Source organism: Equus caballus, chromosome 7 (assembly GCF_041296265.1).
Source record: "Equus caballus isolate H_3958 breed thoroughbred chromosome 7, TB-T2T, whole genome shotgun sequence".
In the NCBI taxonomy this organism is placed as follows: Eukaryota; Metazoa; Chordata; class Mammalia; order Perissodactyla; family Equidae; genus Equus; species Equus caballus.
Window position 1 is genome coordinate 95,542,105 of NC_091690.1, and position 24,982 is coordinate 95,567,086.

Sequence of the window (24,982 nt, forward strand, 5' to 3'; positions counted from 1 at the left end):
TCTGAGTTAAACATGTTTATTTACTGTAGGAATTTTTAGGGAAATGGTTCTTAGTCTTAAAGTGCATCAGAGTCACCTGGGAAACTTAGTAAAATTGAAGATTTCTGGAACCTACACTCAGAGATTCTGGCATAATACATCTAGGATAGGATTGGGTATATACGTTTTTAACAAGCATCCCAAATGACTCTGTTACAGATAGTAAAGAAATATTGTCTTAGAAATTTTAATATTTTAATAACTTTACAATTTTTTATAAATTTCAAGAGGTAGTTATACAGAGCAGCTTTTCACTGATTTCCATCTGATGATGAAATTTTTTTTTATCTTAATTTGATAGTGTTCTTTGGGAAAACTGTTTGAGAAATGCTGGAACACAGAGTTCTTTTGGAACATCTTTCCAGATCAATTTAAATAATAGATGTAGTATTAACTAACTCAGTAACTTACTTCTTATTTATTTATAAGGTACACCTGAAATTTGGGATAGCAGCTCATAAAAAGAGAATGCTATTCAAGCATAAACTAAGTGGCAAAGTGTTTACATAATGGCCAATTCAGTTTCCAATTGTCAGCTGTTACCAGATTTAAAAACATAAATACTGTCTTAAAATTAAAATATACAAGACTAGCAAAGAACTTAAATAGGAAAAGTACATAGCTCTTTAGGACAAGATTTTTTTAAAGATTTATGTATAAAAATATTTACTCATGCTCAGCTATTCCATGTGTTTATTCGCGGTTGAAATCTACATGTTACATTTTACAAAGAAAAGCTGCAGAATTATTCAGAAAAAGTTATTAGAGTTGTAACCCTTCCTGCAGAAGTTTTCTGCTAACTTATTGTGTGAACATGAATATTGAGCATTTTATCTAGATTTTTCTGCTTGAATAAATATGTAGAATTTTATATACCTAAATTTTCTAGCTATTTCTTTTCTTGATTATTCTTCCAAAGTAAATATGGCCTACATATTGGACTTGATTTTTCAGAACTAACTAACCAAAAAATTTCAGAGAATTAAAATAGTCCACATTTTCTACTTTTTATCCTACCAGGAAGTACTGAGCTTGTATATTCAACATTCCAGAAATATGAAGTTCTGCTTTCATTATTTTTATTTTGATTCTAAGGTGGTTCCTGTTTATTCTAACCCCTCTCTCACATTAAAAGGGTCAAACGTGTTTTAAGATGATTCAGTCATCCTGTGGCTTCTCAGGTTGAGTTCCTAGATGATGTCGACCTCTCATCTTTTCTCAAGCTTCTCCTCCCACAAATATTTTAAACATAGTAAACTTGGGGGAAATGTTTTTAAAACATTAAGAACAATCTTTTACCACAATTGGTATTAAATGTAGATGACTTTGTCATGCAAAGAACACTTCACTCAAAAATAAAATAACATAAAAACATACGTAAATAAAGTGGAGCAGCTCTGCTTGACAAGGAGCAGGGGACACAGGGTCCCAGTCATGTGATTGCCTCCCTCTCTTGGCCTGGCAGGCATCTCCCCATGTGGCAGCTTGGCTTTGTGAAACACTGGTTGGAAATGGTGGTGGAGATAATTATTTAGTTATAATTTTTAGTGGTTGTTGTAATAAGTGGGTAGGTAGATAGCTAGATAAATGCAAGGTATAAAATAGTAGAATCTTTCCAATGAAAAATTAGGGGAAAAATAAAGAAAGCTCTGTACGTGAACAATATGTAGTTAATAAATTACAGGTTGGAGGATTATGGGTAGGAAATGATTTCGCCCTGCAGGTTCATTTATGCAGAAGAACTAAGGAGAATTTCAGGTTATTGTTGACTTCACAGATTAAAGGTACCCTGGTATATTGTTGGGGGAAATATAATTAAAAGCAAAATCTCCCCCAACCCAGAAAACTTCTCCACAAAGTCTAGAAGAGACGAAAGCACTTTTATTACTGAACAAGCATCAAGAGAGAATGTGATGTGCCTCACGGGCAAGCTACCAGGAGACGGCAAAGACAGAGAGAGACCTTGCCCTTTATGTAGCCAGACAGACACAGCTGATTACACACGTGTTCTCAATATGAGTGAGAACCAGTCCTCAAGGAAGGCGACTTGGTAGCAATAATTGTCACACAGAGTTCATCCTAGCTTTAATGGGTAATTGGGGTGTTAGTTAATTGGCAAAATTGAGTCTCTTCTAATTTTCATTTGCTCTTACAAGATAAATCATCTAAAAAATGTATATTCATCTTGTATGACTTTCTTCCTTCATTTGTTCTTTATTTCTCCCAATGAGTTTAAAAAATTGTTTAAGAGGGGGCCAGCCCGGTGGCGCAGCGGTTAAGTTCACACGTTCCACTTCTCGGCGGCCCGGGCTTCGTTGGTTCGGATCCCAGGTGTGGACGTGGCACCGCTTGGCACGCCATGCTGTGGTGGGCGTCCCACGTATAAAGTAGAGGAAGATGGGTATGGATGTTAGCTCAGGGCCAGGCTTCCTCAGCAAAAAGAGGAGGACTGGCAGTAGTTAGCTCAGGGCTAATCTTCCTCAAAAAAATAAATAAATAAATAAAAAATTGTTTAAGAGAAATATTCCAAGCTAGCAGCAATAAAGATAGAGAATAGTGTTTAATCCCACTTCCCTCTGTGCTTCTATAATATTTATATCCTCTTATCACATTCCTAGATTTTCTTGATGCTGAAAATTATTTTAAGCCAGTGCTACATTTGTAGTTTTCTTAAAAATGATACCTTATTTAGCAAATGTTTACTGAATGCAAAGTGCTCTCAGGCACTAAAGGAGATAAATACAACTTTGAATTAAACAGATGCTCATTCATTTATTCATCAGCCATCTGAGTGCTTACTATTTATCAAACAATGTGCCAAGTGTACACCAGGCATACAAAGTCAAGTGAATTGAAACTATTGTCTTCAAGAAGCCCAGCCTCCTATAGAAGATAGTTAGTGAACAGTTATGTGATGATGGGTAAAAAGTGCAAGATGGTCCATGTAGAAGAGGTTCAGAGAGAAGACGGGTTTATAGCCCAATGAGAATTGAATTAGCTATGCACAAAAACTTGTGTATGTTTGAAAAAGATGAAGGGGAAATATATTTAAAGTGTGAGTTTAGGAGAGATATAGCAAGCCTTAAATTCCATATTTGAAGTTAGTGTTGGGGTATGACAGGGACAACTTAAAAATTCTTTTCTTGTAATATGACTAGTGATTCCAATGAAATATGGTAGCTCAGAAGGTTTTCAAGTTTTTTAAGCAGTTAATAACATAGTCAGGACTAAACATCGGTTGTCTTGACTCTCAGCCTGCATTCTGGATATCACACTATGGAGAAGTTTACTGATCCTCTGAAATGGGTTTTGATGGGTGGGGATAAAGAGGCATTTTAGAAGGCCCCAAACATGAGATTCCTGAGCTCCCAGGTGAATATGTAATGAGACTCATTTAGGAGATGAATTAATTTCTGTCATTAGAATTTTTAGTTTCTCTAAAATCAGACCTGCAACACACCTTCTTAAAACTCTCAATATTTTCCCATTGCTTTTCATCCAAAAACCTTAGCATTAGTGGTAAGACCCCTCATCATCTGTGCCTTGTTCATCATCCCCCCACCTCTTTTACTACTATCCTCAACTTGCAATTTATACTCTAGTGATTATGGAACAAGTTGCAGTTCCCTGAATTTTGCAGTGCTTGGTCTGCTCCATAGCCATTTCGTATGCTGCTACCTCTGTCTAGAATGCCATGCCCTAAGTGCTTGTATTCCGAGGAGTATTCCCACTCATGCTTCGAGATTCAACTTAGCTAATGCTTCCTCTGGGAAGGCTTCCCTGTCTCCTTTCTCAACCATCTCTAAAAACTAATTGAGATCCCTTCCTAGGTACTGCATAACCCTCTCTGTTTTCCTGCATTTTCTCACTGTGCTATAACCATCACTTGTCTCCTCATCTGTAAAGGAACTTCTTTGAGGGTAGAAACCCTCTTTTTTCTTCTGAATTTTTAGTGGTTATACCTTAACATTCCTTACAAAATCAGAAGTATTCATTACATAGGTGTTTAGATGGATAGATAGATAAATGAGTAGATGAATGGATGGATGGATGAGCGGATGGAAGGATGAATGGCTTCTTACAACATGTAAGCAAATTGCTCGATTAATATGCATGATATAGCAGAAGACAGACTTTCAAAATATAGAATTAAAAGTCAAATATTCAAAAGTGATCTATTGATTTATGAAAGTGTCTTTCTTATTAAAAACTCAGTTTCTGAATTTAAAACAATGTAAATTCAGAGTTCTTCCTATTATACTGGCTTATTTCGTGTCTTTCTTAAGCATGGAAGTTGGAGTATTGAAATGCTCAATATGATTGAAGGTTGTTGCTCACTGATGTCACTATTTTCATGTGACTTTCTTCAGCTGATTTCTATTATTTTTCAGGAAAAAATCCTATTACACTGACCGGAGGAGCAAATCAATGGGCAGGTTGGTGGATGATGCATAATTTGTTTGCAACCAATTTGTCATTTTGGGGAAAAAAAATAAAAGAAGACATTCGACTATCCACATCAGCAGTTGTAAATTTCAGGAAGAACAATTTTATTGATTTGCTCAAAATATTTCCAGAATGACTGTGCCAAATTTAACAATGTTACATTCAGATCATCTCTTTTCTGTTTACCATTGCAGTTCCTGCAATCCTCCCTTGTAATGTTGTGGAAGGAGGATTTTAATTGCAAGTTAGCATTTCAGGAGATTTTAATTTTAAAGATAGTTTTAAAACCAAGATCAAAGTAAACAATGACCCATCAGAGACCTTCTGGATCATTCAGTCTAAATCTCTTATTTGACAGAAGCGGCAAAGAAAAGACATCCAGAGTGATGAAGTGGTGTACCAAGGCCGTAGAGCTTCTTTTGAATCACAGAGCTATTCTAATTTCACCAACTGAAGCTGTCTCTTTTATCCTAGTATTGAAAACAACCTCTTTTCCAGAGCTTCATCTCAAAACAACATCTCTTTACCTAGTCTGGTAACAGAAGCTAGGACAAAGCAATTAATCAAACCACAACCCTGAGACAGAGGAACCTCTCCCACCCGAATAGCCTTGGCCTCCTTTCATGGGGGAAATGAGCTTCCATTTAAGGAACTCTACAACCCAAAGGCTTCTTACGCTGTGCTGTTTTTCTGTTCATTGTAAAAGAATCAATTAACAAAAACAAAATGTGAATGTGGTAGAGTATGCCGTTAAACAATTTGCAGAATCTTACAAGTCAGAATGACACAAAAGCTGGAAGAATCATTTAGTGTAAATATCAGACCATTTTAGGAAGGATTCGATAAATCTAGTTCCTTTAGCAGGGAAAATGGCTGACTATAATAAAGAACTTTAGAATAGGAAAAATTTGAATTTTAGAATGGAGACTATTGATCTCTCTTAAACATTACATTCAGGTGTGGTAGGAATGGGTGGCAGAAAAGTAAATCATGGGGGAAAAAACCTTGAAATTAGAATGAATATTAAAGGAATTAGTACTCAAATGACCTTTAAAAAATTATTAATGATGCTCCTCAGGTCAGATTTTTCTGTTTGTCAAGGTAACGTGCTCAGATTAGAATGAGCAGTCAGTATTTCCCTTGTGCCTGTTTGGCCCTGTCTACATAGTAAATGTCCAAAGTTGTTTTTGCATAATAAAGTCAAAGTCATTGGAATATTATGGTATACAAATTTACAACTGCAGGTTTTTCTTGTTTTTCTCTGCATGTGCCTGCTTAATGTTGGATGTGTTGATAAAATATCTTTGGGTTTGCTTCCTTGTGCTCTATAGAATTAGTGAGGTTTTGCTACTGTATAATAAGTGGGTCTTCTGATAAACAGGCATCTTTCTTTCAGAGACTTGCAGAAGGATAATATCCTGCATAGTAAAATAGCAACAAATGTCTGTATATGTAATACTGTCATAATTTAGTTTTAGAGTAAACTCATGTTTCGAATGCCTGATAAGTCCTAACGAAACAACATTTTTAATAATGGAAAAAATCTTTTGTTGTATTTTGGTAAAACTTAGTAAACTAGAAAAATGAATACTTTATTATATGTTGTAATATGTTTTATTATCTTTTGTATTTATTATTATTTTGTTTAATTTGATGAATGAAAATTCAGTTATCAGTTATTCCAAATGATTATTAAAGTATCCTAGATATTACTAATAGCGAACCTCTTTACAATTTACTTATTACAAATAGTTCTCTTTGTTCCTTGACTTTCTGGATGCATATGGGGAGGGTAGTGAATAAATAGGAAGGCGTTTATAAATTTTATGACATATTAAACTGCAAAAAAGAATGTTGTGTTAGTTGCCCAAGTTCAAACTTTCTTAAAGAAATGACTGATTTTGGTTTGTTTTAACTACCTTTGGAGAAGAAAATTTAAATGCTGTGTGTGTGTGTTTGTGTGTGTTCATCATTGTTATAAAATTGTAAAACTCAATTTGTAGACAGTTGGAAAGAGTGAAACTAAAGTCAAATTTGTGCACTTAGATTTCACTTGGATCTTCCTTTCTTGAAGTGGGAAAGAGGTTTTGTGCCTGGGTATTTTGACCAGTAAACACTGAGGGATAAATAATGTACAGGCAATCATCCAGCTTTTGAAGATCGTCGTTTCTCCAGGCAGGTTGATGGGAAATGATTATAGTTTTAATATTGCTGCTGTTTCTATCAACCTGATCAGGGAAAAGAAATGACTCCGTTATCACCACTCCCCACCACCCCACACCTTATCCTTCAGCTGTCACAGCTGATTTGGTAGAGTTTGTGCTCTGACCAAGTTCTTTTGATCCTTTAATCCAGATTTCTTTGAATTTCCATAGAATTCTCTCCTTTCCACTGATTTTAGCAAAGGAACTTAAAGCTCTATTGGAAGTCATCTTCCCATTATGCCATAAAATCTTGAGCCTGCAAGATGGCCAACATGGTAAAGATTTGGTGGAGTGTAGTTACCCTGGTGGCATGGTGGTGGGAGTGGTACTAGGAGTAATAGTAATTCTCCTTTTCCTCATTATTATCATAAACATTTATTGAGTGCTTACTGTGTGCTGGGCACTGTTGTATCAGGCATTACCTATTTAATTTTCAAAATAGCACTTCACTTAAGAGATGAGAAAAATGAATGAGAATCAAAGAAATAATTAATTAATTAACCACAACTTTGCATCCTGTGATTCAAATCCAGCCCTGACCACATATCACTGTTAGGCATCATTTGCTCCTTCATGGGAAGCGTGTACAAAAAGCCTAAACTGATAATATTATTTATTTTCTGTAAAAAGATCAGTGATGGTCTGAAAATCCTTTTATTTCATTGAAAAAAATTTTTTAATTCCCATTCATTTCTAGTATGTTTGTAATTATTCCCGAAATAGTAGTTTAGGTTCTGTGGCTCATCAGCGCTTTCGAAGTGGTCAGAATGGTTCCATTTATTTGATCCTTCTAGCCAACTAGTGATGTAGGACAGGTGGGATTACTTCCTCTCTTTAGAGATGAGAAACCTGAAGCTCAAAGATTGGAAATGTTTGGCTCAATTTCAGTGACTGGCCAATTAACTACTGGAACATTCATCTTCCAGCTCCTGTCCCATTGTTTTCTTCACTATGCTAAGTTTGCAAAGCTGGAGTAATTGTTTTCTACATGTCTGTACCCTAGTCGCTAGGATATGGCGACAGTCTGTGGTTTCAGAGACTTTCTCTATAATGAGAAAAAGCAAAATGAACACCTCAGATACTGCTCATTTATTATTTTAGACTAGAAAGAAATACTTTGGTTTCTCCAAAACCAAAAATGACTTGGCATCTAAATAATACCCTTACTTGGCAAAGGAAAGGTCCATATTTTTTCACATGCTAAATTTTACATCAGGACTCGATTCATTTTTTTTTCTTTTCTTTTTTTCTTTCTTTTTTTTTTTTTGAGGAAGATTAACCCTGAGCTAACATCTGCTGCCAATCCTCCTCTTTTTGCTGAGGAAGACTGGCCCTGAGCTAACATCTGTGCCCACCTTCCTCTACTTTGTATGTGGGATGCCTGCCACAGCATGGCTTGCCAACTGGTGCTGTGCCACCGAGAAGCGGAACGTGCAAACTTAACTGCTGTGCCACCATGCTGGCCCCAGGATTTGATTCTTATTTCAAATTTTATATGGTAATTTTACCATAATAGACTTGAATAAAATAATTCGTAAAATACAATGTTAACTGCCTGCATATTGCTGTACTAAATTTTTTAAATTTTAAGCAGAGTTTGCCAAACAAATGTTAAGATACATTGTACTTGTCTGGGAAAATATTCTATCCTGCTACTATTACTATTACTGTTTATTACTGAGTTACTATTACAGAAGCCCAAAATTGCCAAATATAAGACCTCATAAATAGTGTGTAAATATTGCACTTTTTTCTAGTAAACACAGCTGTTATTAGAGTAGCTCAGAATTTAGATTTTCAGACTCAGTCTCTGGAGTCAGTATCTCTTTCTTGTTTTCCTCATAAAATAAGTATGATTCCAATCAGTATATATGCCTCAGTAGAACTGGCTTCTGACTGTGATCTGAAGCCGAGGCCACGGTGTCCTGACGTAAGATTTCCTGAAACAGTATCGTAATGTTATATGCTGTGGTCCATGCTAAATCCATTCCTCAAAGTGCCCTTGGTGGATGGCAGCATGCGATCCCCAAGGAGCTAGTCAGAAATGCAGAATCTGAGGCCCCGCCCCCGGCCTACAGAATTAGCATCTGCATTTTAACAAGATCTTCAGATGATTCATATGCCGATTAAAGTTTTAAAAATACAAAGCTTTTGTACAAAAATACAGAGCCTTTGTACTGCGAAGGCCTTTTGCCTCAACTTTTCTTATTGTTAATGATCAGGTTTAAATTAAAACACCAACTCACAGCTCTCCAGCAAGGTCAGTATTATTGTCTTTATTTCATGAGTGAGGAAACGGAGGCAAGAAGAAGTTAAATAATTTGTACAGGTTCACACAGCTACTACAATGCACAGCTCCCTTTGTACCCAGTTTTGCTTGACTCCGAAACCCTTGCTGTTTCCATCACACTGATGGCTCCTAGCCTTGCTGAATGAGCGTGTCCTAGCCATGTATTTCTTTTCCGTCTCCAGTTTTGTAAAGGCACATCTCTGTGGATTTGTTAAAGAGTCAGGGAGTGCTCTATAGCTACATGTAGACATATGCATACGTACACAGACACACAACTGGAATAAACATGCCGTGCTGCTTTTATTGTTGTGTGTTCTTTCCTACCACCATCTTTATGTATGATGATTCTTTAATATTTTTCACAAGATTTTTCCTACTTACCCTGAAATAGTTTAAACAAATGCAAGATTTGCTGTGACTTGGAATTAATTTCTTTTTGTGGGAGCAGGAGGAAGGCATGTGTGTGGATGTGAGTGTGGGTGTGTGGATGTCTTTTTTGAAACTCTTTCTTGCAACGGTAGTAGAAGGTGGGCAGAGCTCTGCAATGCAACCTAATCTGCTTCTAAAATGTGACTTTGTTCCAGTGTGCAACATTATTTTAAAAGAATCAAAAAATGGATGGCCCAAAACCCAATGGTTCTCGACAAGACAGCTTTTCCAGACCTGGAGAACTCAGATTGCTATACTGGCCCCTTCAGCCGTGCACGGATCCACCAGTGAGTTCCCTTTCTCTTCTCTCCCACCACCTGCCTTGGCACCTTGCATTATCTGAGAGTAGCTGACAGAATAAAAATACCTGGAACCAGTTTCATTGTTTTCCAAATAAATCAGAATGTATCATTGTATTGAAATGTATACCTAACTTATAAACAACATTCAGTGAACATTATTAATTCTTTATCAGCTATGATTTAGAGACATTCAAGTAATGAATTATTAATTATAAACTCATGGGTTGATGGTCTAGCACCCAATTCTTTCAAAATAATTACTATTGTAGTAACTCACCTAGTTAAAGTAACTAATGATGATAATAGTAATAATAGAATTACTATTAAATACCATATTTGAATAATGGATTGTTCTAATTAATAAATTATTATATTTATAATTGAATTTAATTAATATGTGCTTATTAGTTTGATTCATTTTAGTTTAATTTTATTAAACTAAGGTGAATGGGTAATTTTTTTAAGGATTTGTTCATGACTATCTATCTTTTTACATACTAACATAACTTTATTCCTTTATCATTCAGCTAGTATTTATTGAGTTTCTACAGGATACAGATTGAGGATGTGACATAGTTCTTGCCTTCATGGTACTCCCAGTCTAGTGGGGCAGACAAAAATGTAAATTAATAAATAAAATAGGATAAATATAAAGATAGAGCAATGCACACTGTACTATATGGCTACAGCTATAGGGTCTTCTTTGCTGTACACTCTTCTGGATTGACTTATATTCTGGAATATGGGAAGTTGAGAGTGAGGATGAAACAGACTTCCAGATCATAGAACGTGTAACAGAGCCAATAATCAATGGGAAAACTTCTCCTTCCAAATATTTTATTTATTTCATTATTAACTCTTAGAGGTGGATCTAGAACACCCTTTAAGTCCAGCTATGAGAAGTAAAGGAAGGAGTGGAAATCCAAATGACTTCCAGATTTAGAGAGAGGTTACAGTTTCATGGAAGCTTCTTTAGCTTTTTGCTATACTTTTTCAGGCTCTGTGATGCACCAAATAGAAATATTCTACCCTTCATTTTTGAACCCAAGAAACTAGAGTGATCTTTGAAAAATATGAATCAGATCATGCAACTGTCCTGCTTAAAACTCCCCAGTGGCTCCCATTTGCTCTTATAGTAAAATTCAAATTCCTTATCATCTGCCATGTGGCCATATATGCTGTGGTCCCTGCCCAACACTATCATCTCTTCCTCTACAATTTTCCCCACCATTTACTTACTCTAAGGACACAGGGTTCATTTCTATCCTTGAAAAGCTCAAGCTTAATTCCATCTCAGAGTCTTTGTTCTCACTGTTCTCTTTGCCTAACATGCTCTCCCCACAGATCTTCACATGGCATAACCCTTCTTATCATTCAACTCCCACTCAAACATCACCATCTCTGAGAGACCTTCTCTGAAAATGTTATCTACAGTTCCATTGTCCCAGGCATTCTCTATGCCGTTGTGCTGTTTCATTTTTCTTCATAGCAATTATCTGAAATCATGTAATTTATTTGTTTACTTATATATCATCTGTTTCTTCTTTCCATAATGTAACTTCATGAAAAAAGGAATTTATCCGCTAAAGAAATATTTGTTCAGGGAATTCTGAGTCAAACTGATGAATCTGAATCAATAAATACCTACTATCAATAGGACTGTTAGGACTTACACTTAATAGCCTTAACTTGGTGCATCCAGTACAAAAATAAAAAGCACAATGTCAGAACGTTGGAGGAACTCAGAGTCTAATTAAAATGGGCAGGTATACAGCTTGCCATAAAACACAGCAGAGTAAAATCAACGTGTTAGGAAAGACACAAATAAAATGCACATTTTTATAAGTGAGGGAGAAGCTACATCCAGAGGAGAGAATCCAGAAAGCCTTTTTGAAGGAGATAGTCTTTTTAAGCAGGTAAAAATATGGAAGGAGGTGGGGAGAGTTGGGGGAACAGCTATCAGAAACAACAAAATCCTGAGAAGAAGCATAGATGTGATAAATCCTGCAAGTAGACAATTAGATACAAGAAGCCAGAGCTGTAAGAAATAAGGCTGAGGGAGAGGTTGAAATGCAAGAATAGAGAGCATGAGAGGAAAATAACAAATTTAATTATGCATGGAACAGAGAGCTCCTGACAGGTTTAGAGAGGAGTGCTCCAAGGATCAGAGGCAAGCTGTAAAAGTCCCGTGGGAAATTGGACACCAGTTAGGAGGATTCTCATAATCTAGGCAAGAGGCAAAGAGACCCAGAACAAGATGGGTAGCACAAAGCTGAGGAGAGGTAGTTCATTTAGAAAAGTTACTGAGTCTGGCAACTGTTTGAATATGGATGGTGAAAAGAAAGCAAGAACCATAGAAGACCTAATCTTTCAGGACTAAGTGCCTGAGAAAATGGTGGCTTATCATTCAGAGATAAAGCAACTGGAAACAGGAAGTGTCAGAAGTTGAGTAAGGCCTGGGATGCTTCCATTCGTTCGTTGCTCCCAGTATACTGTAAAGTAGATGCTAGAACACAGCCTTCTTTCTTCTGGGGATCACCTTTGTGCTCTTTACATCACTTGCTCTCACCGTATAGGGCATGAAAGCAAAGCGAGAACTGTTGCTCATTGCTAAGTTTCTGAAAACAAGACCAGCTAATTTGGAAATTGTGGTATGGGGAATTACATCAATTTTTAATGTGTTCTACTTGGAACTATATTGCTTAAGGTAGTACAAAATTTACGGGAGCCAACGAACTATCTATTCTCTCCTTGTTACATGCTAAACAAGAAATATGAGGACATCTAGGCTTCCTTATAAACTGAAAGATAGCAAAATGAATATTTGATAATGTCCTGTATTATTTGTGTGTATTTTTTCTCTGCCAATTCATGTTTTTTCTTTTAAGGAGGATGGTTTCTATTCTGATTTACTGTACTCCACATGTATTCATTTAGAGGAGAAAACAGATGGATGACTACTCAGGAACTTGTAACTGTTGCTGGATTCTGTGCTCTGCTTTGAATATTAAAACCAATCCCCTTCTCTTAACAGCTTCATAATAAACAATAAGGACACCTTCTTCAGCAATGCTACTCGAAGCAGGATAGTCTATCACATGTTGCAGCACACCAAATATGAGCATGGGATATCAAAAGTGGGTAAGAAGACTAATTAAAAACAGAGAAAGTAGAATTTTCTGTTGCTAATTAGACCCCGAAATATATTTTAACAACTGAAGCTTTGCTTTCCTGTGTTAATTATGAGGATATAACAACACTTTGAACACAAACTAAATATTCTATTCTTCAGCCTTTCAATAAAGCAAAACAAAATAAAACAGAAAACTTTTTTCAAGAGCATTTGGCCAATATGTATCAAAATGTGAGATGTGCAAACAATATGGAACAGAAATTTTATATCTTGAAATTCATCTCAAAGAAGTAATCAGACTTTTGAGTAACAATATATGTAGAAATTTGATCATTGTGTCTTTGTAATGAAATAAAACTGGAAATACTCTGTCCATCATTAGGAAGTGACAAATAAGTTAGGCTACGTCCTCATAATGCACCCATTGAAAATTATGTGCTATTTATTCACTCTTCCCTCAAATTTATTAGGCATTTGTTTCATGCTATATATTATAGAAAGTATATAACATATACTACCCTTTACTCATGGAGACTGAAAATTAGTGCTTAGTTCTCTGTTTATTGACTTCAAAAGATATCCACAAAGCATTATTAAGGGAAAAGAAATTAAAAAACAAAAACAGATTACCCATGGAAACTTGTACCAATCTCTACTGATTTGCATTAAAATAGAGTGTAATATAAGTAAAATAAACTATGTTTCAAGTCAGTCATTTTTAAAAGAAGAACATTCAGACTTTCTTTCTCCTCTGATTAATAATTCATTTATTACTGAGCAGTCAAAATAGTTAATTTAGACACTAAATCCTTACAGAAAATAATCTGACACTTAATCAGAAGTTTTCTGAACAAGAAATAAAGAGAAATCCAGAGTATAAACTAAAAATGTGTCTAAATGATAGCATTGTGTGCTTATGTAGTCTTTAAAAATAAAAATATGACATTTTAAGAGATTGTAAAGATATCATGCCCTTTGTAGAACATACAATAAAAACAGAAGAGTATAAAAATAAAATTAAAGAATTCTTATCAATTGTCATTGTTACAAATTAATATTGAATATACGTCATAATTAGAATCAGGCATCATTTACCATGTTTTATCTTTTTTTTAAAATTACCATTATGAGTATTTTCTCAAGTCCTTTAATATGACTGAAAACATTATCATAAATAGCTGTACTATATTCTATTATAAGTAATCATCAAATCACAGTTCTTACCAGGAAACTAGTATAATTGATTATATCATAATAATTAAATAACCCCAATTTTAGATGAGCAAATTGAGTACAATAATACATTAAAAAGATCATATATCATATCAAGTGGGTTTTATTCCAGGGATGCAGGGATGGTTCAACATCTTGAAATCTATCAATGTGATACACCACATTAACAATATGAAGAATAAAAATCACATGATCATCTCAATAGATGCAGAGAAAGTATTTGATAAGATACAGCATCCATTTATGATAAAAACTCTAAATAAAATAGGTATACAAGGAAAATACCTCAACATAATAAAGGCCATATATGACAAACCCACAGCAAATATCATTCTCAATAGAGACAAACTGAAAGCTATTCCTCTAACAACAGGAACTAGACAAGGATGCCCACTTTCACCACTTTTTTTAATGTAGTATTGGAGGTCTTAGCCAGAGCAATCAGGCAAGAAAAAGAAATAAAAGGGATACAAATTGGAAAAGAAGAAGTGAAACTGTCACTCTTTGCAGACAACATGAGTTCGTATATAGAAAACCCTAAAGAATTCACTAAGAAACTTTTAGAAATAATCAATGAGTACAGTAAAGTCACAGGATACAAAATCAACATACAAAAATCAGTTGTGTTTCTATACATTAACAATGAAGTAACAGCAAGAGAAATTAAAAATACAATCCCATTTCCAATTGCAACAAAAAGAATAAAATACCTAGGAAAAAACTTAACCAAAGAAGTGAAAGATTTGTACATCAAAAACTATAAAACATTGTTGAAAGAAACCAAAGAAGACAAAAAGAAATGGAAAGTTATTCCATGCTGTTGGATTGGAAGAATTAACATGGTTAAAATGTCCATACTTCCTAAAACAATCTATAGATTCAGTGCAATCCCTGTCAAAGTTCCAACAACATTTTTCACAGAAATAGATCAAAGAATCCTAAAATTTATATGGAACAACAAAAGACCCGAAATAGTCAAAGGAATCCTAAGGAAAAAGAACAAAGCTGAAGGCATCACAATCCCTGACTTCAAAGTATACTACAAAACTATAATAACCAAAACAGCATGATACTGGCACAGAAACACACACACAGATCAATGGAACAGAATGGAGAGCCCAGAAATAAACCCACACACTTATGGACAGCTAATATTCGACAAGGGAGCCAAGAACATACAATGGAGAAAGGAGACTCTTCAATAAATGCTGTTGGGAAAACTGGACAGCCACATGCAAAAGAATGAAAGTAGACCATTATCTTACACCATGCACAAAAATCAACTCAAAATGGATTAAATACTTGAATGTAAGACCTGAAACCATAAAACATCTAGAAGAAAACATAAACAGTATGCTCTTTGACATCAGTCTTAGCAGCATATTTTCAAGTCCCATGTCTGACCAGGCAAGAGAAACAAAAGAAAAAATGAACAAATGGGACTACATCAAGCTAAAAACCTTCTGCACAGCAAAGGGAACCATCAACAAAATGAAAAGACAACCTAACAATTGGGAGAAGATATTTGCAAAGCATATATCAGTTAAGGGGTTAATATCCAAAATATACAAAGAACTCGTACATCTCAACAACAAAAACCCCAATTAAAAAATCGGCAAAAGATCTGAACAGAGATTTCTCCAAAGAAGATATACGGATGGCCAACAGGCATATGAAAAGATGTTCAACATCACTAGCTATCAGGGAAATTCAAATCAAAACTACAATAAGGTATCACCTCACTCCGGTCAGAATGACTATAATTAACAAGACAGGAAACAACAAGTGTTGGAGAGGATGTGGAGAGAAGGGAACCCTTGTATACTGCTGGTGGGAGTGTAAACTGGTACAGCCACTATGGGAAGCATTATGGAGTATCCTCAGAAAATGAAGAATAGATCTACCATATGATCCAGCTATCCCACTGCTGGGTATTTATGCAAAGAACTTGAAAACACAAATGCATAAAGATACATGCACCCCCATGTTCACTGCAGCATTATTCACAATAGCCAAGCCTTGGAAGCAACCCAGGTGCCATCAAGGGACAAATGGATAAGGAAGATGTGGTATATATACACAAGAGAGTACTACTCAGCCATAAGAAATGATGAAATCCGGCTGTTTGTGACGACATGGATGGACCTTGAGGGTATTACGCTGAGTGAAATAAGTCAGAGAGAGAACGTCAAATACCATATGATCTCACTCATAAGTAGAAGATAAAAACAACGACAAACAAACACATAGTAACAGAGATTGGATTGGTGTTTACCATAGGGGTAGGGGAAGGGGGAAGGCAAAAGTGGGGATTAGGCTCACATGTGTGGTGATGTATTATAATTAGGTTTTGGGTGGTGAACATGATGCCATCTACACAGAATTTGAAATATACTATGGTGTACATCTGAAAGCTATACAATATTATAATCCAAAGTTACTGCAATAAAAAAATTACCATTATGAGTATTTTCTCAAGTCCTTTAATATGTCTGAAAACATTATTATAAATAGGTGTACTATATACTAAGTATTCATCAAATCACAGTTCTTACTGAGCATCTAATATAATTGATTATATCATAATAATTAAATAATTCTCCAATTTTAGATGTACAACTATTGTTAATTCTTTACTGATACTAACATTGCAACAAAAATTGCTCTCTAGAAAGGTTTTCCCACTATCTAGTCTTACTAGGGCTGTATGAGAGTGTCCATTTCACCACACTTGCACTGAGATGGAGGAGATTTTAAGTATCACAGATTGCTATTAATATCTCTTTGGCTCAGTATTTAGTAATTAAAAATTTCTCAGTACAAATGTTCTTTTAAGACATTTTTGGGGATGGGGAATTTCTCTGCTTCCTTGACAAAATTTTGTTGTTTTGAGGGAAAACTAAGTTGCTCCAGGCTCATGTGATCTGAAATAAGTGAGTATTAAAATGCATCATATTTCATGATATGGCAAATGCCAGGTGCACCTTGCAAATCTCCATTAATGTGATAAAGACACAGTTTGACTCTTAGTATCAATCTCTTTCACAACCTCACTGTTCTCATAGGTGACGTGGCTATGGAAGTCATGTGGGTCATTTTAAGTTTTGAAATTAATTTATTATCCCAAGTATATGTATGTTGTTTCAGAGGGAAGTCGTCATTTAAACTGACTCAGGAACTGTTCTTTTCTTCTCTTTCCAGGTATCTGTAAACTTATAAACAATGGTTCATATATAGCAGCTTTTCCCCCACATGAGGTAATTTTGAAAAATACAGTTTCCATTAAAAAGAATTCTCATGCTCAATGCTTGATCCCATTTTTTTCATTTAAGTCCGGCTGCCCTCTCCCAGTAGTGTTCAATCAGTAAGTGGCTTGGTCCCTTCCGAGACCCTGTTATAATGCGTGGCTGCATACTGGCTTCTGTGCTCCAGAGTTCTACAATTTGCCCTGTGTCAGGAATCCTAGCCTCAGATGGAGCTCCTGGACATCACTCAGCTACTCCGACCCCCACCCTCTGCTCCAACATGGAGCTCCATGCCTGACCCACTTGGTATCTACAACACTCCCAAACAGGGCAGGTTCTGGTTTGTCCCTACTCCATTAGGATACCTGAAAATCTAAGGAAAACCCTCAACAAAAATCTACATCCCACAATTTACATGATTCTCTGCCAGATTATTATCTCTCTACCAGTTTTAAGTAGAAGTGCCTGCTGAAAGCTGTTAGGGGTCTCTGCCTGCTTAGTCATTTGAATCAGTTTTAAACAACCTCTGCCAACACACACGCGTACACACACATACACACAATATTCTTTTTAAGGCAATTTTGCATTTTAAAAAAAGAGCGAGGTCTTTAGAGGTTTAATGTATGCACTTTCAAAATCCACCCCTTTTCTATTTTTAAAGGCTGAGGGCTCGCAGGACAAAATTTCTATACCTGAAGTCTTCAGTCTAGTATAACTCATAAAAGATAAAATGTATTGAGCACTTCCTATTTGGCACTAAGCTAAATGTTTTATATGGATTATCTCATTTGAGCTTTGCAATAACCCTTTGAGATAGATAGTAACATTAACTCCATTTTATAAATAAAACATTGGGGCACAGAAAGGTGAAGTATCAAACGCACACTTTCGAGCCCAGGAAGCCAGACTTAAATGGTGTGGCTACTTATAGTAGGACTAGGAATAACAATAACATGTAATATGTTAGTGTGTTTCAAGTGACAGGCCCTGTGCATATATTTTACCACTAATCTGACAATAATCCTGGAGGGGTAGATATATTATTTTTACATTTTAGAGGTACAGAAACAAGGTTCAGACAAATTAGACACCATGTCAAATGCGACATAGTCAGTGAACGGTAAAGTGTTCAGAGTAGCAAACCTAAGGTCCGGGGAGAACGTCTTTAGCAAAGGAAGGTTTGGTTTATTCTCTGTAAGTAATTTTGTCTACATAACTAGTCTGTGTTCTAACAGTTCATTTGATGGTTTCTTGTGTGAAATTTGGAACCTATTAGGAATAGGTTGTAAATAATAGTCATTTTCCCATTTATTCTCATTATTTGGTAGAGATAGTAACATATGGAACACATACATGAAACAATTATAAAACAATATTGTTGAAATGTGCATAACTAAAACAAAACAGAAAGTCAATAAAATGGACTCAGGAATTTTCTATTGGTTTTATATGCTACTTCTTGAGAGAAGAAAAATAAGGCTTACTTAGAGGAAAATAAAGTCAACTGTATAATTTGATTAACCTTACTTCGCAATTTATGGCCACTTGCTCCCTTGAAGCAGGAATATTACTAGTGTCAGTCTCATATTTTTCACCTATAGTTGAGATTTATTTTTTACTTACAAAAGGGACGATACCTAGAGAGGAGAGAAAGACATTTCCAGGGGAATTTGTCAAGAAAAAGAAGAAAGAAAGTGAAGAAGAGAGATATATATGTGAGAAAGAGTTTGCTAAAGATGTTGATAGAATTGATAATTCTGTCAATAATGAATAGTGGAGACAGAGGAAAAGTGTGTTATTTGGAGGAGGGGGCCGATCATGGGGATGGCGGTAGGTGCGTAGTCCTCTGGAAAGGGATGAAAATACCTGGATGAACAGGAGTCCTCACTTTGGTCAGTTTTCTCTCTCAGCCCACCTCATGTCACTGCCAACTCAGAACAATACGATTGAGTGAAGTTATTGAGCAGAGTTGGAACAACGATGCGCAGGGAATCTAAAGCTTAGCACCTACAGCCCGTGAAGCGCCTCTGTCTGACCACTGAGGCCAGGAAGGAAAATCACGTATTTTAGAAGGATTATCAATAATGATTGAGAGAAAGCTGAGATTTTGGTTCACTTTCACTTACCTACCCAATCTCAGGGCAGTTTACCTTAATAGGTCAGTCTAATTTTATAAGCAAACTTTTCCTAAGTGGATGTCCCCTGCTCAGAATTTTGGTCTTTGCTTCCATCTCCTTAGCTTCCAATCTTTAAGCTTTAAACACCGTGGGCTCCCTTAGGGCAGAAAACTCTGGGACTGCACTTTAGCTGTACTCCCACCCTTAACTAACTAATTTATCTGTTTTGTTAGAAAGCCAGAGGTGAAATCTGTGTATTTCCCAGTTCAGCCTTGAGGAACCTGCAGACTATGATTCAAAGTGTCCTCTTTCTTCATAGGAATGCACAGCCCTGGTTCTCTGGGACCATTCAGATGGTAGTTTTGCACTTTTCAATGGTCCCAATATGTCAAATACCTAAAATTAACTAACAATGGGCCAGCCCTGTGGCATAGTTAAGTTTGCATGTTCCTCTTTGGCAGCCCAGGGTTTATGAGTTCAGATCTCGGGGGTGGACCTACACATTGCTCCTCAAGCCAGGCTGTGACAGCGTCCCACATATGAAGTAGAAGAAGATTGACAACAGACGTTAGTTCAGGGCCAATCTTCCTCACACACACACACAAAAATTAACTAACATTGATTCGTACTTCCTATGTGCCTGTGTGCCTGGCACTTTGATTTTCCAAGGGGGCCCTCACAAAATCCCTCTATTGGGATCATTAACACTCATTCTTGTTCCCATGATGTTGGAAAGGAAATAGACATAATTCCAGTTGTTTTAAATTCTCATCAAACTTTTGCGTAAAAGTCATGCATTGCAGTGAGGAAATGGACTTTGTCAAATTCTGTGTCCTGAGTTTTGCTTCAGAAAATATAATCACCACAAATTTTTGCCTCCTCTTTCTTTATAGAAGCAGAGCAGTTCAGCCTTCAGGGAACACTTCCCTCTACAAGGCATATATATTCTATGTTTCTGAAATTGAAACCCATATGACAGATTTTTGAGGGAGGATATAAAGAATCTGAAAACATGCTTCAATTTTTGGAATATCTTATCTGAAGTTGGTTTTTAGGATCCTTGAAAGTAAGAACATGACCAACATACCAGCACTGGTCATGCTGTAGGCCTCTTACGCTTAGACTAAGACTTGGGCCTCTTACCTTCCGTGAATGAGTATTTACTCTATTCCTTTGCTTCTATAACAGAAATACATATTTTCTGGGACTGGGTCACTTCTTAAATCAGAATAATAGTCTTAATTTATGAACTAAAGACTACAACCATTTCTCTCAATGATGGTGAAGATCTTGTGTTTATTAAAAGACCTTAGATTCCAAACAGTGAAGCCTAAAGTCTAGTTTACTTTAAGTGGAAGAGATCTCATTGGTTTAAAAAAGAAATTTAAGAAAGGATTTTTAAGGAACTATCAGAATATTTTCAATGAAAGATATATAAAGGCATTTACTACAGTATTCTCGTAATGGGCTTAAGTTTACAATTTCTGAAGCTTTCAATAAGTCATTATTCTATAAGGAAAAAAAAGAAAAAGAAATTCCTGTTTAGTTCAAATTTCAGTAAGAGACTTTATATAAATTTATCTTATTTTATCTGTTTCAGGGAGCCTACAAGAGTAGCCTGCCAATCAAAACCTATGGACCTCAGAATAACAGACATCTATTATATGAGCGCTGGGCACGCTGGGGCATGTGGTACAAGCATCAGCCCCTGGATTTAATCAGGTACTGTGGATGGAGTGATAATGGAAGACTAGTATGCCATTTTATTGTCATTTTCTTAGATTTTGAATTATTTCATTTACCTACTAAATCATCTGTATCATTAGAGATACAATCAGGAAAAAAGAAGTCACTATAGGTCTTTTCAATAAAAGGAACTTGATTTAGGGAATTGGCTACACAGGGAATGGGAAAGCTGAGTAATCAAACAGGAATAGAAAGTCAATGAAATTAATAAAGACAGCTAATAAAGACATTAACAACAGCAGAAAATTGATAAACACCCTCAAACTGGAGGGAAAAGGGGATAAAGTGTATTTTAGAGCCAAATTCCTAGGCCGTTGGCAAAGAGCTATACCATCCATGACTAGGACTGCCTGCAGAGGAATGAAAGCATTGGAGTGGAGCCATGGAGTGGGCGTGGCCATTCTAGAGAGCCCTGGAGATATGGGCAGGAGAGGAGAGAAGATCCTGGCTTCTCCCTTCTTTCCACCTTTGAGTCTTCTAGTACCTCCTGGCCCAACTTAACCGGGAGCAACTTACGAGAGAACCTGTGTAATCTGCTTCTCTGTGAAAATAAATCAAAACCAGGAAAGGTAGAAAATAGATCTAAGAACAAAGAAGAAAATGACCAACATAGCATCTGTGTACATACTTATTGTTCAGCACAGATTTAATGAGTGTCTATTCCTTTCCAGGAAATATATTCTGGTGAGTAACTACCCTCAATTTGAATTAGTCCTGAAATACTGTTACATTCATGATTTATTTTATTTTGATGGAGGATAATTTGTTCTTTTTTTAAAAATTCAGGAAATATGTATTAAAAAGAGCTTAATTAACTCCCTAGCTAACTAAAAATATTTATATACTGAAAGAAAAAAGATCATTCACATTATAAGGTTATATATGTTGGTATTTTGAACTGTTCATGAATCCGAAATATCAAGGATAACTCATAACTGAATCAGTCATTGTCCCAGCAGGAAACTGATCAAACTGATAGCCTAGAAGGGGTATTTGATGAGACTTTAATAAAAGAACTATATACAGAAGTGTAAATAGGATCAAAGGAGCCAACAAATGATGATGAAGCTTCCAGGGACTAGCAAAAGGTGGATGCTGTTACCAAGCCTAGGCCTGGAGGGACAAGGGGAGAGAGCAGTTGGCAGAACCTGTCAAAAGCTATAACCATAGAAGGGCGGATGCCTGACAGAAGCTATGGCCTTTGGAAGAATGCAGCTATAGCCAAATCATAGCCCAGGAAGGAGAGAGTCAAGGAATAAATACTCCAGCATCTCTTTTGTCCAACCCTGTGATCTCCTGCTGGTACGTTGAGTTGGCCAATGAGCCCATCAGGAAGCCAGAAGAAGGAGGGAGTATAGTTGATACAGTTTATAGAGGAGAGCCTCCTGGGGCACATAGCAGAAAGGAAAAGAGTGGAGCATGGATCCGGATGTGCAAAGCTTAGTTCTCTTATCTATATGAGACATTGCTGTTGCTGCTTCAGGTAATTTCAGTAAACAACCTTTATTTTTAATAAACAGGTTATTCAGCTGCTATTACCAGTTCTTTGCCTGTTGACATAGATGGGAAATTTTGCTTATGAAAATGGTATATTTCATATTCAGTTGGCCAAGCAGAGAGGGATGTGGTGAAGGGATCAGCCAAGATGAAGGCCATAAAAGAATACAAATGGCATTTCAACAGGTTCCTAGGAACTTGCTTGTTACCAAAAGTGAGATGGTGATGAGGCAGACATGCATATTAAACTACAGGGTCTTGTGCATAGAATTTCATACAAGGCCCAGTTTTCTACAGCCAGCAGGAAGATTGCCTTAAAATCTGTGACTTTTTAATTATTTGGAGTTAAATTGTTCTAAGACTACACAGTTTGGAGGACATGGGTCTCCTGTTGTGTTGCTTCCTATCTGTTTGAGAGAAAGAGTGTGTTTAGGAGTTGGGTTCTTTATATACTTTGGTCACGGATGATGGAGACCCCCAGGCAAGGCCTGTGTTCTCTCATGCTGAAAAAGGTAGTTCATTAATACCGGATGAAAGGCGAGGGGCTGTCAATCGTTTTCCTTTTTATAAACTATCATTTCTGGACATGTATTTGTGCATTTTCCATTTTAAGAATGAATTCAAACATTTAGTAGCCCATGTTTATTTTAGTTGCAATCTAATTTTCCATGGAAAATATTTGAATCTGCAAAGAGCACATTTTAAAAATTGTCAGCTACAAAACCTGCTTAACAAAACAGTTGTGTGGCCTTTTTTAATGTTTCACAATAGGCATCAGAGGGATTTAAATTTAAAAACTACAATAATTCTCTCTGAAACTATTCCATTCAACATTTATTTATTTTATGATAGAGGTTATTTCAGCAGCAGAATCCTATCATCGATGAAATGTCACATAAGGAATCAATATATAAAACAGATCAAAAGAGAGTGGCTATGGGTGAAGTGTGATAAAGTGATATCACTAGCGACCCCCCTTCCTCCTTGTCCTGTCGTGGTTTTCAAGATCCGTTAAGAACACTCAGAGGTCTAAGAAGACTGGGAATACCAATGCTCCAGGTCAGGGCATTTTCATCAGTCTTCTTTGCCTGGAAATAGCTTCTCCCTCTCCTGAAACAGATCTGAAATATGCTGTAACTCAGGTGATTATATTTCTGTCAAATAATATTGTTGTTCCTCTTAACCTTGAACAATGTGTAATTAAAAATCTCAGTATAATACTCTCTGTATAATGGGATCTGTCTGTGCAGTCCTCTTTGATCACTACTATAAAGATAATTCATTCTGGCAGCATATGTGCTAAAATCCCTGCTCCACCTACAGAGGCACACTAGTTTAAAGGAACAAGTGGCTTTATTACAATAGCTGTTAATATAATCAGCTCCCTCTTCAAAGTATAACATTATCATTGTATAAGAAATGAATAGACTATTGCTCTATGTCCCCTAGGAGAAATAAATGGAAAAAACTAAAAAATTAGATAAATGATGCTTATGAAGGATGATTCCATTCTACATCTAGTAGAATATGCACAAATTTTAGTTGGCACAATACAAAGAATGAAGGAGAAAGAGAATGCTTTTCAGAAAGAGAAATCTTGTTATGGGAAAAATAGCCAGAAAATTTTCTTCCCTGCAGCTATCACTGCCCAGTGCAATATCTCCAAAGGAACTGTCAAACGCCAATCTTTAGAACTATCGCTGAGACAGAACTATGTGTTAAGTAAACGTTTTTAGAAGATGGCGACCAAACAGTAGTAGAGAATTCCAAAAATTATTATGTCCTACCAGAGCTTTTATAAACTCTGTGGCAGTTAATACTGTCAGTGGACTTGGTGAGGAAAGAGCGAGTGAGCAGTCTTTAAAACTGCCTTGTTGATCTGCCCTTTCCATAGAAACTGTGTTCATCAGCTGAAGGGAAATAAAATGCATTCATTTCTTTAGCTTCTTCAATACTTCCTGGGGTGGGTGCTAGTGAAACAGGACACAGATCCCCTTTCAAGCTGCTTGCAGTCTTACAGGGAGGGAGAGGAATGGAGGAGTGACGGCTGATTGTCGTGAAGTGTTTTGAGTCTAGAACACTGAAATGTGAGTGAGGGCAGTGTGAGACCAAGAGCGGGGGCATCTAACTCAGGCTTGGAGTGGAAGTCAGGAAAGGCTTCCTGGAAGACTGGATATAAAGTGAAGGAACGTACAAGCTGGACAAGGGAAGGGGTGAAAGTAATATTCCAAAGGCAGGGAACAGCAGTAACCAAGGGAAGAATCCTTTGCTCCAGGAACTGCAGAGTCGAACTTTGTTGAG

General features: G+C 36.3%; 1 protein-coding gene across 9 annotated transcripts in view; it reads left to right on the forward strand.

The window, feature by feature from the left end:
* Nucleotides 1-24,982, forward strand: part of ANO3 (anoctamin 3) — a 451,605-nt gene that overhangs the window by 342,309 nt on the left and 84,314 nt on the right. For 5 of the 9 annotated variants that reach the window (XM_070273456.1, XM_070273459.1, XM_014741888.3 and 2 more), the window contains 5 exons: nt 4,431-4,475; nt 9,564-9,695; nt 12,745-12,851; nt 17,278-17,333; nt 21,039-21,160. In XM_070273456.1, coding sequence (XP_070129557.1) covers nt 4,431-4,475; nt 9,564-9,695; nt 12,745-12,851; nt 17,278-17,333; nt 21,039-21,160 — 462 coding nt within the window. The remainder of the gene's footprint in view (nt 1-4,430; nt 4,476-9,563; nt 9,696-12,744; nt 12,852-17,277; nt 17,334-21,038; nt 21,161-24,982) is intronic. The other 4 variants (XR_011440741.1, XM_070273457.1, XM_070273460.1 and 1 more) reach the window with 1 other exon arrangement.